Consider the following 17,006-nt stretch of genomic DNA (forward strand, 5'->3'; position numbering starts at 1 on the left):
AATGTTGTCCTTCACCACGGCGCCCCTCGACAGCTCCTCACTTACCGCGGCTGCTACTTTCTTTCTAAAGTTGTCAACGACATTCTGCACTTGTGCGCGACTAAACACAAACTTGCTACTGCTTACCATCCACAAACGAACGGTATAACCGAGCGCCTTAACCGCACCCTTACTGACATGTTGTCCATGTATGTATCCGCTGACCATCGCGACTGGGACGTTGCGCTGCCGTTCGTTACCTTCGCCTATAATTTGTCACGCCATGATACCGCCGGCTTCTGTCCATTCTTCCTCTTGTTTGGCCGCGACCCTACGCTATCTTTCGACACCATCCTGCCTGCTAGCCTGAATTCCACGTCCGAGTACGCCCGTGAAGCCATACTCAAAGCTCAAGAAGCACGCCATATTGCCCGACATCGACTTGTAGAGTCGCAGGACAATCAGCGGCTCTTATATGACGCCCGCCATCGTGACGTCCATTACACACTGGGCACCCTGGTTCTCCTTTGGTCGCCGTCGCGACGCATTGGCCTCTCTGAGAAGTTACTTTCACGCTATTCTGGCTCTTACCGTGTCTTGCATGAAGAAACTGATGTCACGTACAAAATCACCCCTCTTGAGCCAACCGTGGCTCAGCATCGCTCCGACGTGCTCCACGTCACGCGTCTTAAGTTGTAAATAACGTCTGACTGCTTTTAAGTCTGTAACAATATGTACAATTTTTTCTTTGTTGTTTGTGTATGATGTACTTCGGCATGTATAGCATGAGACCCTTTGCGTGTTATGTTTTTTAGTGTTACTCTGTTTACTGTGTGGCTTTTCTTTGGACGTTTGTTTTGTGCATTGCCTGTGTTTCTGGACCTGGTGAAGCTGCTAAAAAGCAGCTTTTGGTCCGGAAACCTTTGTCTCAAATGAAAATAAAGCTAAATTGAATTTATGTGAGTGAATGTCGGCAAGTTACTGAAACATTCATAATCTGCAACACAAAAGTAGCAAGAAAGTTCTGAATGTTGTATGTTGCTTGTATTGTGTCCACAGAAATTGATTAGAATTAAGGTTCACACGTGTGTTAACACAGAGAAGGCTGCATAGTAACATGTTGATCTGTAGAGGAAAATATAACGACTGATTCCAACATGACTTTTGCTAATGAGCTACTTTGTTCATGCCCCACATGTTAGTACATCTGTGACATGCAAGGACTACAAGTTAGTGTTTTACATGTAGTTGTACAAACTCAAAATGAAGGGAAAAAACAGAACAAGAGATGGACTTCGCATATCATGAAAACAGCCTCCTGGCAACATGGCAGCACGACAACGGACAAGAATACTCAGACAAATATTTTAATAGAGATGTAATTAACAGTGAAAATATTGCACTTCAAACTGCAATGCAGTGTACACTTCACTGCCCTGCCTAAAGAATTGTACCATGATTTGCATGGACAAAGCACTGAACACATGGCACAATAAACAATTCTTAAATAAACAGAACAGTTTACAGAATAACAGAACAGAATAACAGTTGATGAACATAAAATTTAACATAAAATGTGACTATTCATTCTCATGGCTTGAAAAACATCACAGCAAAGATATTGTACTTCAACCTGTGCAACACATTGTGCACTTGACTGCCATAACATTCTAACGCAGTGCACCATGATCTGCGTGAACTGAGATTATGAAAATAGGGGAAAAAAATAAGCAGGGAATGAAAAATTGATGCATCGTGCATTCCGAAGACTAGGCATCCTCAACAAGTGAGCAAAGAACTGAAAACTTGCGATGACTCATAATCTTTAAATAAGCAGAATTACAATAGCGTGGTCGACGAGGAACACGTGAATTCAACATAAAATGTGGCTATTGATTCTCATGGCTTGAAAACATCACAGCAATGATATTGTACCTCAACCTGTGCAAGGTAGTGTTCACTTTGCTGCCCTGTGCATGCATTCTCAAAGTTTGCATCATGATCTGTATGAATTGAGACTCGGAAAACAAAATTGAACAAGACATTGGGGCATCGTGCATTCTGAAGACTAGGCATCCTTAACAACACGTGAGCATCCAACAAATTCATTCCGAAATTTATTTTCTATGAAAACCACCAAAAGCTACGGTACACTGAGGCACTGAAGAGATAAGAAGGCAGAAAAGCAGCGCTTGTTTTGTGCTGCTAAGCTGAGAGCCTCATCTAATGCGTGGCAGTAGTATTATACTGCTGAGAATTCCCGCCCGATTGCCCTGCGCAATGATAAGCACAAAGTTTTCGACTGCGATTTGACAAAATTGTTAAATGATAAACCGAGGAAATTTTGGAAGGTCGTCAACCCTATTGAATCATGTTGTCACTCTAACGAATTCGGAGAAACCACTGGAGATCTCGAATGTGATAACACCTTCAACATCGTTTTTAGCACATATTTGCCTACGCCACCGGCCAGAACTCCGTCTACTATGCCTGCTATCACAATATTTCATGATGAAATTTTATCTTTGTTATATAACACTAATCTTTCTTCACCGACAAGCGCCATTAATATTAATTGCAAGCTGTTAAAGGGCACCAGACATACCATTACTACATATCTGTGTATTTCCTTTTATCATTCACTGTCTGTAGGTCACATGCCAAATGATTGGAAAGTGCAGTAGGTCGATCCTATCTTCAAATCTGGCAAAAGAAGATTGCCCACTAAAGTACTGCCCTATCTCATTAGAAGTTAAAAAGGCCTTTGCAAGACATAAAACAGGGAAAAGCGGCAGAAGATGGACTACCAGTCGATTTAATCCAATGATAAAGGAGACATAATGCTTGAAAAACTAGCGGCCCTTTATCTGACTGTCTATGGACTTCAAGGGTCCCAGAGAACTGGAGGAATGGCAATATTATACTAATCCACAAAACAAGACATTAAAGAATTGACACATTATGGGCTCATTAGCTTACTTCCGGTATTTTGTAATCGCCAAGATAATCTCCAATTGAATAAGGGCAACACTGGACTTCAGTCAACCAAGGGAACAGGCAGGTTCCATGAAAGGATACTCTACATTGGATCGTATCCATGTCATCAATTACGTTAAATCCGCAGAGCACAATCGGCTTCTCTATATGGCTTTCATAGATTAAGAAAAGGCATTTGATCCCATAGAGATACCAGCAGTCGTAGACGCATTACGTAATCAAGGAGTACAGACCGCTTATGTAAATATCTTGGAAAACATCTACCGAGATTCCACAGCTACCTTATCCTACACAAGTAGGAAGATACCTATAAAGAGTGGGGTCACACAAGGAGACACAATGTCTCCATTGCTATTTTCTGCATGCTTGGAAGAAGTATTCAAGCTATTAAAGTAGGAAGGCTTAGAAGCAAGGATCAATGGTAAATATCTCGTTAACCTTCGATTTGCAGATGACATTGTCCCGTTCAGGAACACTGGGGACGAGTTATAAGAAATGATTTAGGACCTCAACAGAGAAAGTATAAGAGTGGGGCTGAAGATTAATATGCAGAAGACAAAGATGATCATAAATAGTTGGGCAAGGGAACAAGAGTTCAGGATCGCCAGTCAGCCTCTCGAGTCTGTGAAGGAGTATGGTAATCTAGGCCAATTACTCAGGGGACACTGATCATGAGAAGGAAATTCATAGAAGAATAAAAATGGGCTGGAACGCATTCAGCACGCATTGTCAGATACTGACTGGAAGCTTCCCATTATCATTAAAAAGAAAGGTGTACAATCAGTGCATTCTGCCAGTGCTGACATATGAAGCAGAAACTTGAGACTGACAAAGAAGCTCAAAAACAAGTTAAGGACCGCACAAAGAGCTATGGAATGAAGAATGCTAGGTGTAACGTTAAGAGACAGGAAGAGAGCGAACGGGTAGCCAATACTCTAATTGGCATTAAGACAAAAAATGGAGTTGGGCAGGCCATATAATGAGTTGGTTAGGTAATCGGTGGACCATTAGGGTTACAGAATGGGCACCAAGAGAAAGAAAGCGCAGCCGAGGCCGGCAGAAGACTAGGTGGGGTGATGAAAAGAAATTCGCAGGTGATAGCTGGAATCTATTGGCACAGGACAGGGGTCATTGGAGATCACAGTAAGAAGCCTTTGTCCTGTATTGGACATCAAATAGGCTGATTGATGGTGGTGATTGTCATTAAGTGTCCCGTGCAAAATCATTCAGCATGTCATTTACTCTCATATCGTGGCGTTTCTCGATAAAAATACTTTTAATTGATCCCAGCGTGGCTTTCAAAAGGGGATTCTTATGCGAGACACAACTGTCCATTTTCATTCATGATTTGCATGTTAACTTGACACCAACAAACAAACTGATGCCATTTTCTTAGATTATGCAAAAGTGTCTGACAAAGCGGCGCATCAACGATTTCTATTAAAACTAAACCAGTTAAAGCAGTGCACCATGATCTGTACGAACCGACTAACAAAAGAAAAAGAAAATAAATATTAAATAAAAATTGGGCCATCGTGCATTCTGAAGACAAGGCATCCTCTATGCATGAGCAATACATTGAACACTTATGGCAACTCAATAAATCATCGCTAAATAAGCAGAATCAGTGTGGCTGATCAGGAACACAAGAATTAAACACAAAACCCGAGCATTCATTCTCATGGCTTAAAAACTCCACAGCAAAGATACTACACTTCAACTTGTGCAAGGTAGTGTACCCTTCATTGTCCCATCAGAGCATGCTAAAACAGTGCGCTAAAGTGAAAACACTGTGTACTTAAATTTAGGTACACGTTAAAAAATCCCAGGTGGTGCAACTTTCGGGAGTCCCACACTACAGCGTGCCTCACTATCAAATATTGGTTCTGGCACGTAAAACCCCCTAATTTAATTGTTTTAAAATAGTGCACCATGATCTGTATGTACCGAGATTAAGAAAAGAAAGAAAAAGAGCAGTGAACAAGAAATGGGAGCGTCATGCATGTGAATTGAGAGTAAGAAAAGAAAGAAAAAAGAGCACTGAACAAGAAACTGGAGCATCAGGTACGATTAACACTATTTTTGTAGCTTTTCCGTTAAAGCTTTGATCAACTCCAGCTGGGCAGTCTGGTACACTTGGTTGCTCCGCCTTTCCTCAAGAAGTGCAGCCAGCTCAGTTTTTCGCAGCTCAAGCTCCTGCTCCCTCAGCCTCACGTTGTCGTCATGCTGGCGGATGTGGAGCTGCATTTTGTCGTCGTGCTGGCGTATCTGGAGGGCCAGTCTCTCCCGGTCAAGTTCATGACCAAGCATGCGCATTTGCATTTCCTGGTCTGACCGGGCCTCCAGATACGCCAGGGTGGCTTCATTATGCCCTCGTGTGCCTGCACAAATCAAACAAGGGACATAAGAAATGTTATGAAACGTTTCTGAACTTCATGCTTAGAAGCACAAGCAGTGCTTTTTTGAAGGTGACAAATGCAGCATTGAGTACAAGGACACACACGTGTGTCTTGTACTGAGGGACACTACAGTAAAAGCTCATTAATGCGACACCTGTTAATTTGGAAATTTGGGTAATTCGGATGGCTCTATTGGTCCCGGCCAAAGTGCATGGTAGTCTATGGGCCCAAACCTTCGTTAATTTGTCAGAATTCGGCCTCGCACCGCTTAATTCAGACAAATGCTGACGGTTGCCACTACATGAAAGTGTGGTAAAGCAGCGCAGCGTCGCCAATCAGTGTCTTCTTTCTTTGCTCCACTGCGCCTTCGATGCCATTTTTCCTTGTGTTGTCGAGTCGGCATCATCTCTTCTTGCGGAGTTGTCTCTTTTCGTTGTGACCATGTTTTGCATGCCACAAGCATCCTGTGCTACGGTGATGGCAACGCCGGCAAAGCAGGAGAAGTACGAAGCCAACAACTTGGCGACTAAGGTGGAAATTTTGCAGGCTTTGAAGAACGGCGAATTGCGACAGCACATGATGACCAAGTACAACGTGAAGCAGAGCACGTTGGGAACGTACATGAAAATGAACAGATTCTTCAAGCCTTCGAAAGCGATGAGTTTCAAGCGTCAAGAAAGCGGTTGCGAACCGCAGCTTTGCTCCAGTAGGTTACTGACTGCTGCAACGCACATCTGTCAGTCTGGCAGGTCCTAACTGTCAGTCTGGACCTGCAGAGAATGCTACAATGGATTTTCATAGTAGCCGACGTGAAATTCGCCATTCTCAGGGAGGATTTTCTGCGCCACTTCGGACTGTTAGTCGACGTGCATAAGCGGAAGTTACAGGACCCTGTGTCACAAAGCGATGTAAAAGGCAAGCCTTCAAGACATACGCTGCTCAGCCCTATGCTGATCAAGCCAGCAGGCCCTCTTCGTTTCACTTCCATACTGAGCCAATTTTCTAACCAGACACACCAGCGCCAAGTGGGATCCCCAGTAATACACAATGTGTTTCACCACATCACCACTACTGGACCACCGGTTTACGCTCGACTATGTCGATTGTCGCCCGAGAAACTGGTGGTGGCACGACAGGAATTCGACCATATGTTGGAGTTGGGTATCATCCAACCATCTTCCAGTCCTTGGGCATCTCTCCTTCATATGTTCCCTAAGCAATCATCCGGTGACTGGCGTCGTTGCGGGTACTATCGAGCGCTGAACAGTGTCACAATGCCCGACAGGTACCCCGTGCCACATATTCACGACATACTGGCACCTGCACAACAGATGCATTGATGCCTCGTGTACAGTTCATTAAGGGGTCAACGTGCAACATTGTTCAAGGTACCATTAAAAACAAATAAATGGCCGTACTGAAAAAAATAATAGAACAGCCTGATCTGGGTGTACAAACCCCCACCACCCTCTTTCTGTCGCATGCTAAATACAACTACCCTTTTTGAATGCATCAGAAGCCACATCGGGCCAGTAACTACTGTTTAGCTCACCCAAAAATGTAAAGTAGAAGTTTTAGCGTGTTCGCAGAACGCAGAAACGCTTACTGAAACCATGTATTACAATCGGCCACTAGGCCAATTTTTATGAAATTTGTTGCACTTGAGAGAAAAAAAGTCTAGTGACTGTTGGAAGCGAAACTATGATTTAAGGCCTGAATCTTTTTTCAAGAACTTAGTAAGTTTGTAAAAAAATAAAAGCACGAAGTTTACAACTTTGTAGCTCTGCACCAAGAACAGATGCGCAGTTCTGTAAGCTATGCCCATTACAGCATTCAAAACAAATTCGACATCAACTTATATTGTGCATGGATTTGCTACACTGTTTATAAGAGTATTGCGAAAGTCCTACTCACATGTTAGTGGTCTATTTCAGAAGCATGCATACTATGTCAACTATGTCCGCTTTAAATGTACAGTTAGATGCAATTCACAGAGTTATATAATTTTTCTTTACTGTGCTACATTGCCGTAAACTTCACAGTAACCTTTTCAGAAAATTTTGGATTTTGAGCCATTTTTATTTTTAAAATTGACAGCGTAAATAAAAAATTTACTACCAGCAGTCATTAGATTTAACCTTTTTTTTTTAGATGAAACAAATTTCATCAAATTCGGTGCAATGGTTGCTAATAAAAATGATATCTCATTTTCTGTGGATTTAGATTGAAGCTCCTGAGCTAAACCTTCCTCTTAAGGTCGCAATAGTTAACTACGTGATGATTCTATGTTCCTTGCTTGCTGCATGGCTCGGTCCTGCTCTCCTTCCGAATTTTTTTAGTGACAGCTCCTTGCACAGCATGCAGAAAACCAAACAGACATGTCATGGAACTGGCCCAATCCTCAATGCATTCACACTAATTTTCAGAATTGTACACTCATACATGAATAACACTTCACACTTGCTACAATGAAAGCAAAAGAAAGCACCACGCAGTTCAAACCCGGTGTAACACTGCAGAACCACAAGCTCAACCATGGTCGGAATATGCAACTATCTGCAAACAAGTGCCGAACTGCACAATGCACGAGCCTACGCTATGCACCAATCCAACTGACGAGTTTGCAGTGGCCACCGGAACCGAAGACTGTGGTAACAACAGTGCGCAAAACACACATGAGCGTAACACGAAGCCCTTCACTGCATTCCACTGCACCCTACTGCCAGACTTGGTCAGTAATGCAGACAAGCGCTTGTGACACCAGGTTCTTTGTGAAGAAAGTTATTTACCTCTCAGTGGTGTCCTTCGTACACGAGGGGTCGCTAGTACAGGGGCAGCAGGTGGCAATGGTCTGTTGCTGCTGTTGCCATGCACGGTCCCATGGCAGGTGCCCGTTGCATTTGCAGGAAGCTCTTAAAATGCAAAATTTAATAAAATTAACCTTAATATTGCCTGAGTGTGCATTTAGGAATTCTGTAACATCAGGCAGTACTGGCACTAACTGCAGTAAAGCCGTGCGGAAAATTGGCTTTTCACTTGAATTTCAGACATGCAGTATTCACTGGACTAATGCAGCTTTGCTGAATTGTACATACTACAAACAGTATGACCATATAGGTGTGACAATACTTTTATAGGCAAGGGTACAGTTATATGACATACACCAATAGTGTGTTTAAAAACTACCATCATTACCAATGTGGCCTCACTTGATTATTATTTATGCAAGTGCTGACAGAAAGCATTCGGAATGTGTTAAGCAGGCAGTTGGCAGCATCCAATCAGTTATATTATTGAAGCGTAAAATACTGGCCTTACTATTACTGGCTGCACTGCTAGTACCACAATGTATACAGCGTGTCTGTGGTGCCAGAGGGAAATGAATGAATGAATGTGTGGTTTTTATTGGCGCAAGGGCCAGGTATGGCCAAAGAGTGCCATGCCAGTGTTAGTGATTTCGCAGTGGAGTGATACATTCTATTAAGTTGATGTGACGTGGCTGTAAAGGGGCCTAAAAAATAGTCGCTCTAAAGGCTGTAAAATCTACATGTAGTAAGATTATGGCGATGGCTAACGACGTGTACTATCAGCCTTAAAGTACATTACGAAAATGAAGATATACAAAGCATGTCAGAATCAAATACTGGCCACAGCACTATGGCCTCACCAGAGCCCTTGAGACACAAGGTCCTGGAGGCATGTTATGCAATGCTGCTATCACAGCGGCATCCTCTGAAGAGAGGGAGCACTACGAATGTACGGGACTAATAACATGTAGCACAACACCATTGAAGAAACTGAGCACTGCTTTGGCGTTAAAATGCGGTTCTTTGCCAAGAACCATAGCCGGGTGAAGCGGGATACAATAGCGCTATGCCAGAGGAAAATGTTTCTTTCTCTCAACTTCGGCTTCCCGACACTCAAGTAAGATGTGGAGGACGGTCACCCTCTCCCAGCATCTACCACAGGTTGAAGGTTCATTTCTAGAAAGTATAAAATTATGGGTCCCAAATGTGTGTCCTATTCTGAGATGACAGAATAGGAAATCTGTTCATCGTGTTTTTGTTGCAGAGGGCCAAGAACCTAATTGTGGCTTTATCACCTGCAGTTTATTATTTGTTTCTATGTTCCACATGCATTGCCAGTGGTTTCGCAGTTTCCTTCGTAAGAAAGGCTTCGGGTCTGTGACAGGGACAGCAGCGGTAGGATTAACAGCATGTGATGCGATTGATGTGGCCATCTGGTCCGCCAGAACGTTACCCTTGATTCCCCTATGGCTGTGTACACAGCATATAATGATATGATGGTTAGCAAGATAAGCTTTACACAGCTCGGAACAGAGCTAAATAAGTACGGGATTTTTAAGCTTACAGATTGACAACAAGGCTTTCACGACACTTAGGGAGTCTGTATACACAACTGCTTGTATATACATACAAGCAGTTGTATATACAGTATATATATACTGTATATACCTTATTTATGGTGCAAGAGGGAGTGAAACGAATAAGATAGTTACCTTGCAATGGCAAACGGCCGCCATTGCCATCTGTGCCCACTGGTGACCTCTGTGCGGGGTTTTCGCGTGTGCAGTCACTGGGACTTGCCGGCTGCCCTTGAGGTGTAAAAAAATGGAGTATAAGATTTGCACATGAATCAGGTCATTGACAAATCTGCACAGTACAATCAAACTCTCTATGTGGCTTCCATAGATTCAGGAATATAATTGATGTTATTTGTTTCTATGGTTTAGTGTTTTAACATTTTAATGTTATCTGCATGTTTAAGGGTCTAAAAAAAATTGTTCCCCGATATTTCAGAAGTCCTAAATCTGCCACTCACATCAGCAGTTTTATGTTACTGACTGACAGCTAATAATTGCAGTGTCTGGCAATATTTTCTTATTTATGCAGGACTACCGTATTTATTTCAATATAGGTCACCCTTTATTTTCTGGAATGGTATGCAAAATGACCTATTGCCTCATACTCATTGCATCAAATTTTTATCTACATTCATGAAAAAGCTTACAATATTCATGAGCTAATGGAGTTCCTTCGACGCGCAGGCCATAAAGTCAGTCTGGAGATTATCCAGACTAGCTTCAAGAAATGCTGCTATCCAACGAACTCGGAACACAGTATGAGCAAATGCACTGTTCTGTGGAAATCAGCAATGTGGGGGAAGTTTCATGAAAGGAAAGAATTGTGTTATCCATCTGAAAGTAGCCTACAGCGACTAGGAAACCCCACCCCCCTCCCTTTTTTTTTCTTTAAAGAAAGCTGCACAGTTCCAAGAAAATTAATCCTGGCCTTGGGATCCAATCTTGGACTAATGCCTTTCCAGGAGAGTTCCTCCACTGACTGAGCTAACCAGAAGACAAGATGAGGAAGAATTAATTGAGAATTCAAAGCACCAGGATACTGATAGAGTAAACGAGTTCTGCAGAAACCCACGAAGTGGCGCCTATTATATGAGCACATTAACAATGTCTTCCTCAAGACAACAGGTAACAGATTACTTGAAGAATCGAGTACAAGCAGCACTATTTTACTGAGCTTTCATCATATGCACTGAGAATAAGGTACTTTTACATACGAGAACATGGCTCAGGCGATGCAGGCCATCCGCTTGAGGCCCACCTGCCCGGGTCATCAGGCTCCTCTTCTGGCTCCGGTACGAATATGTGTGCGTCGCTGTTCTCCCCTACAGATGGAAAAGAGCATAAAATTTCATGAAATTTAAAACAAAACCAGTAGCTTTGCTAACACTTAGGGCAGGTTCCTTGTACTGGTTCCTAACAGTTCAGTCATATGGAGGCGCGTGTGGTGAAATGTTTACCTAAAGAATTTGTGGGAGAAAACTGCACTTTCAAGAGGAAGCAGCAGCACAGTTCTACATGATTTACACATTTTAAAATGCAGTCCCATAAAAAATAGCAGGCTTGAGGCATTATTATTATGGTAATTACAGTAATTACTTGGCTCTCATGATTCAAAACTGCAGCTACACGGCTAAATAAAATGAACATGGTTTGCATACTTGAATGCAATCTTTCAGGAAGCCATACAGCGACCAATCTTAGGTGTGATATGAATAAAGATAGCAATACATATGGTATGGCACAAGGGCATGAAGCATTGTATTTAGCAATCAAGTTAAGTGCTAACATCTCAACTCATGCACGTCACCCCCCCCCCCCCCTCCCCCAAAGAAGAATAAAAGAAAAAGTGAAGTAACAAGTTTCCTACCACAATCGGTAGACGAGGCAGTGAAGCTGTCAACGGCAGCTGTCTTGCGGGTGCTGGGCTGGCGCTCCTTTGCCCGTGCGGCGCTCGCAGCAGCGTTTTTAGTACCGCGGTGGCTCCGCACCGCTGACCTTGGCGGGCGGTAACTGCACTCGCGTGCCAGGTCTGCAACCTGCTGTAGCAGCCTGTGCACAGCCTCGTACTCTTCCTCCGTCCCTGATCTAGAAAAGCAAACAGGCGCGTTTAGAAAATTTGGCCGAAACGTGTTAGCTTAGGATATCGACGAGTAATAAACGTCTGCAACACTTACTTTTTCCTGTTTTTGATGTCGTCGCTCAAGAACTGTGCGAGGAGAAGGTCAAGCCGTTCTCTCACGCTGCGGATATTGCGAACCACTTGCGTGAGTTCGCGAAGTATATCCGTGATCTTCACCCACATCGTGGGGTCTTCAAACGGGTTGTGTGCCAACACTTCTTGTAGAATGATAATATCATCGCTCGGCAAGAATCGCCTGCGCGAGCGAACGCCGGGAGCGACAGCCATTTTGTAGTTCTTTGTTTTGTTTTTTTGGCTTGTCTTGACTCGGCTTATTCGGTCGTCGGTGTAGAAAAATCTGGCCACCTGGGTCGGAGCGGACGGTACCGGGATCCGGCAATCCGGTAACGCAATACGGTATCCGGTAAAGTCATGCGCATGCGCAGTTCGCACCCGGTAAAACGCCCCAACGCTAACGGGGCGGCTTTCCGGACAAGCTAAACCTCTCTATTATGCGCGGACATACACGCAGACGCGCAGTTTGTCGCTCCTCGCCCCCGATAATGCCGGGCGGACCCGCAGCAGAGGGGAACCAGGCGTTAAGCGCTCCCCATACGTGGGCCGATACCGAAGATGACGTGCCGACTCGCGGCGGGTGTGAAGCAGCCGTGAAGCACTCGCCATACGTGGGCCAATGCCGAAGATAGTTCAATGCCGGGACGACCCACGGCGAAGGTGCAGTTCGCCATTAATGGGCCCACATGCACAGCTTCGCTGGTTATCCTTCTGTACATGGTGGAAGGGCACTGAGTTTTCTTTTTACACATATACACAAACGGCTTTTTGAAATCACTAAGAACAGCAGAGAAACCTGCTACGAATCTTTTAAGCTGCATGGAAAGACAGCAAAGAATGAAGGTTCTGTCATTTTTTCCAGCGTTTTTAATAAAGCCACCAACACAAACACTCTTTTTTGAAGGGAGTGTCTTGTCCAGAAGATTTATGGATGTGAGAAACGTTGCCGAAAAAGGCAATATGACATTGTGGAACGCATGGATACGTAACTTCCTGAAAGGTACTGATTAAGTTACACAGAATAAAGTTATCCTTCGGTACTTAAATGATGCTTTTTACCACGATGAATTATAAACAATGGGGCCTGCGTAGTTATGCAAGGGGATCAGGAAAACCAACTTCACGCATCGTAGAACGAATAAAAATTGGATGACGACGCGTATTCAGTAATTCTAGGAAAGCACATGAACGACCTACACACTTCAAACGTTCCGCCCACGTCACCGATAGCGTCCCCCGTAAGCCTCAAGTATAAAACTTCTGGTGTTTTTAAAGCGAAAGCTTTACTGGCTGCGAACTTGCGATTTCACCGTGGCGGTGCTCCGAGGAGACACATGACGTCACAACGCACGCCTCGCCGCGGATATTTCTCTCTCTCTCTCTCTCGCTCCCTAGTCACTACTGCGCAAGCGCCACTAGTAGCACCGATCCACAGGTGCTCCGCCGTTGCGCAGCGCCACGCCTGTCCTCCGCCGCCGTGTGCTATGACGTCACACCACGTTCCTCGTGGTTGCACTCGACTCCGCTCACTTCGCCAGCTGCGTCGCATGCCTGATAACATGTCGGAGGATTGAAAAGGAGAGCTCGCATGCGCCGCAACCACAGTTGAGGCGGCAGTATGGACGGTGACAATTCGGATAAGTAGGAGGAGGCCTGAAATCGACCTCGGGACGAGATGAAGAGGAAACGAATCGCCCGCGAAACAGACGAACAGCGCGCCGAACGACTGGCTAAACGCCGCAACATAGCTAGACAACCTGGCCAACATGGATTTGCAACCAAGATTAACCAAGGCTAACCATGGTCTGCCTTAGCTTTCGCTACTTCTATCCAGGCATAGCCGAGCTAAGCCACTGCCAATTTTTATTCCTCCCAGGGAATGAGCGGGACGGTGTTCTAACCGTTTCATTCTATGCCTCTAAGCAGGCCAAGAACGAGGGTTCAGCCGTTTTTGCTTGACGCCTAATTAGCGCACACTCCACGAAATTGCCTCAACATTGCCCGTATCCCAACTTTTCCTTAACACATAGTTCTTCAGTGATGTAGTGTTTTCTGAAAACCAATAAATCTGGCAAAAACGGGGGTTTTCGAGTATTTCTGGCGATATTAACGCCTTCGCCGCGAAAAAGAGCAGTTTCTCTCAAAAGTGAAGCATTGAAAACGACAACAAGCTTTAGTGTTTCGCTGAAGCTCCTTGAACGGTATTCAGCAGCACGTGGGGTTGGCACGCTAAATTAGAGCAGGAGGCGAAGGAACGGAACAAGGCTCTGGCAGCTACCAGGCGTCTGAGAACGCTAGAACGCTGGCGTGATAGGGAACGCCTCGAGCTGCGCTTAGGGCGCCGCGCTCCTGTGACGCACGAAATGAGACCGAAGGAATAGCGCCGCTGTTCGTAGCTTAAAGTTCACTGTCCATTCAGTTCCAATTACTGCATGCAATAAGATGCACAGTCGTTTGTGTGCAGAGCCTGGAAGCGCTCGATGCAAATGAAATCGCGTGCTTCTTCACCGAGCGGCCGTGGAGCATCGCTCATACGTACTGCTGAAGGCAGGATTCTTACCTCGCCCATCTACAGGGGCAAGTGAGCAGATCTTAACGGCTAAACCACTCAGCTTCGTCGTTTTTGCAGTTAAACGCTCCGCCTGTCAGTCGCGTAGCGCTTCACACCCTAAACAGACCCTAAAAACATGCGTCGCCCATGTGGCTTCAATGATGCGACGGCACGCCAGCGATGACGGTGTGCTCAATAAAACTGAGAGGGCGCCTGAGAGGTCGTGAACTTTGGCCAGGATCGCTGGCGTGTAGTTTTCAACGCTATAGTGTTAAATGCCTCGTGTCGCCGAAAGTTCGGTCTCGGCAGTGTCCTGTGACCGAAGATTTCCATATGTATTCAGGTATATATATATATATATATATATATATATATATATATATATATATATATATATATATATATATATATATATATATATATATATATATATATATATATATATATATATGTATATATATATTATGATATCATCGGGCGATGCTCAAGAGACGAGCCGCCGCGAGAACGACGATGAAGTTGGTCGGTGCGCCTGGCGCGAGCGAGTGTCGGCCTGGCTGCCTGGCTCCAGTGTAAATAGCCTGTAAACAGCCTCTTGTGTCTGTGTCTTTCCACATTCTGCTGGAGGGCAGCGATCCCCGTCCTCCCTACAAAACTCCGAAGTGGTCGGCACACCGAGCTCCTCACGATGCCTCCCGGTGACGCGCCCACCTCTGCAACGGCTTTGGCTTGTCGCACTGCTCCAATTGTCACGGTCGCCCCACATCGCGACCCAGGTGTGTTCTCTGGCCTGGAGGGACGGGATGTTGACGACTGGATCAAGCTCTATGGACACGCCAGTGCTAACAGGTGAGACCCTACGATTATGCTCGCCAATGTCATCTTTGCCACACTCGCGGCATCCCACGAGTGTGGCACCAATCGCATGACGACATAACCAGATGCGACAGTTTCAAAGAGAAGCTACGGGAACTGTTCGGCGACCCCATTGGGTGCAAGGCTGCCGCCAGAAAGGCTCTTGCTTCTCGTGTTCAGTCATCTACGGAGCCGTACGTTTCCTACATCCTCGACGCCTTGGCTCTATGCCGCAAACCGGACGATGCTATGTCCGAAGCAGATAAAGTGTCACTTGTTCTAAAAGGCATCGCCGACGACGCTTTCAATTTGCTTGTTTTCGGCAACGTGTCCACTATCGACGCCATCATCAAAGAATGCCGTCGCCTTGAAGAAGCTAAGAGCCGCCGTTTCACACACAACATCACGCGGCTACCCAACACTGCTGCTACGTCGACATGTGAGGGTCGACCACGTCAGACCACCACCTGTGACGATGTCACCCGTATTGTTCACCGCCAACTCGAGGCCACCTGTTCGCCAGCTTTCTCCACGACGCCTCCCGATCCGCCAGCAACCACCATTGCTATGATTCAGGCCGTCGTCAGACAGGATCTTTGAGAACAGGGGTCTGAACTCCGTGTGTTCCACGTCTCAACCCAGCGTTCCCCAGTTCTCTAGCGGCCCTCCTCGAACTCGCCAGTCCTTTTCCGCCACATCTCGCCGCAACCCATCCGATTGGCGTACCCCTGATGGCCGGCCGATCTGCTTCCACTGCTTTCGCATCGGCCACGTCGCTCTTCATGGCCGCAACCGATGGCCACCACCTCCTCGGACCACACACCGCCGCCTATTCCCGCACCTTTGGACCTTCCGTTCCCTATACCAGCCGCCATGAATCCACTGCCGCTGATGCACCTGCTCCGAGCCTTCGCTACAGCCGCTCACCCTCACCTCGGCGCCATCAGTCTCGTTCGCCCCAGCCCCGTCGCTTCTCTTCGCCGCCCATCGCCTCCGGGATCCAACCGGAAAACTAGGCACTGCAGCTTCTGGAGGTGAAACTGCATTGTCGACCCTGCCCTCAAATCCTCAGCCCACGTTACCCACGAACCGAAACCTTCTTGACGTTGACGTTGACGGCTATCCTGTCACGGCACTTATCGATACAGGAGCACATCTTTCTAATATGAGTGCTGCCTTCCAACGACGACTCAACAAGCTCCTCACACCAGCGTCGGCACGCGTGGTCCGCGTTGCGGATGGCGGTGCTGTGCCTATCATGGGCATGTGTACGGCACGTGTTAGCATCGCCGGCCGCCACAACCCTCTCCTCTTCCCCGCAATTGTTCATCGCCCCCACGACCTCATTCTCGGCCTACATTTTCTCTCCGCACATTCTACTCTAATTCACTGCTCTTCCAGTACCCTTTGCCTTAAGTTGCCCGATGCTGACAGACCCTTCTGACGCACTCCACTGCCGCTTACGCCTCACCGGCTTTCTTTGCCTGCAGCCAAAGTCAATAGCCTACATTGAACTATTGTCTTTCCCACCAGTTCCTGATGGCGAGTACCTCGTCACTCCTCTGCCCGACATTCCAATAACGTATGACGTTACAGTGCCTCACAGTATACTTAAAATTACTGGGAACCGCACTCGCATGCCTGTCT

The 17,006-nt window shown here is 45.8% G+C and overlaps 1 protein-coding gene across 1 annotated transcript; it reads right to left on the bottom strand.

Moving 5' to 3' along the window:
* Positions 1–1,330: 1,330 nt before the first annotated feature.
* LOC139050629 (uncharacterized) lies at positions 1,331–12,166 on the bottom strand. The gene is made up of 6 exons (XM_070527215.1): positions 11,934–12,166; positions 11,627–11,844; positions 10,974–11,081; positions 9,895–9,990; positions 8,165–8,287; positions 1,331–5,357 (listed from the first exon to the last, which is right to left on the bottom strand). The coding sequence occupies exons 1-6, from the start codon at positions 12,164–12,166 to the stop codon at positions 5,053–5,055; spliced, it is 1,083 nt and encodes a 360-aa protein (XP_070383316.1). The 3' UTR covers positions 1,331–5,052.
* Positions 12,167–17,006: the final 4,840 nt, after the last annotated feature.

This window comes from Dermacentor albipictus, chromosome 10 (genome assembly GCF_038994185.2).
Source record: "Dermacentor albipictus isolate Rhodes 1998 colony chromosome 10, USDA_Dalb.pri_finalv2, whole genome shotgun sequence".
Classification (NCBI taxonomy): Eukaryota; Metazoa; Arthropoda; class Arachnida; order Ixodida; family Ixodidae; genus Dermacentor; species Dermacentor albipictus.

Coding starts and splice junctions, on each gene's coding strand:
- LOC139050629 (XM_070527215.1), bottom strand. CDS start 12,166: ATGGCTGTCGCTCCCGGCGTTCGCTCGCGCAGGCGATTCTTGCCGAGC. Junction 9,991..10,973: donor ATCGCCTGAGCCATGTTCTC/GTATGTAAAAGT, acceptor TTACACCTCAAG/GGCAGCCGGCAAGTCCCAGT. Junction 8,288..9,894: donor CGGCCGTTTGCCATTGCAAG/GTAACTATCTTA, acceptor TTGCATTTTAAG/AGCTTCCTGCAAATGCAACG.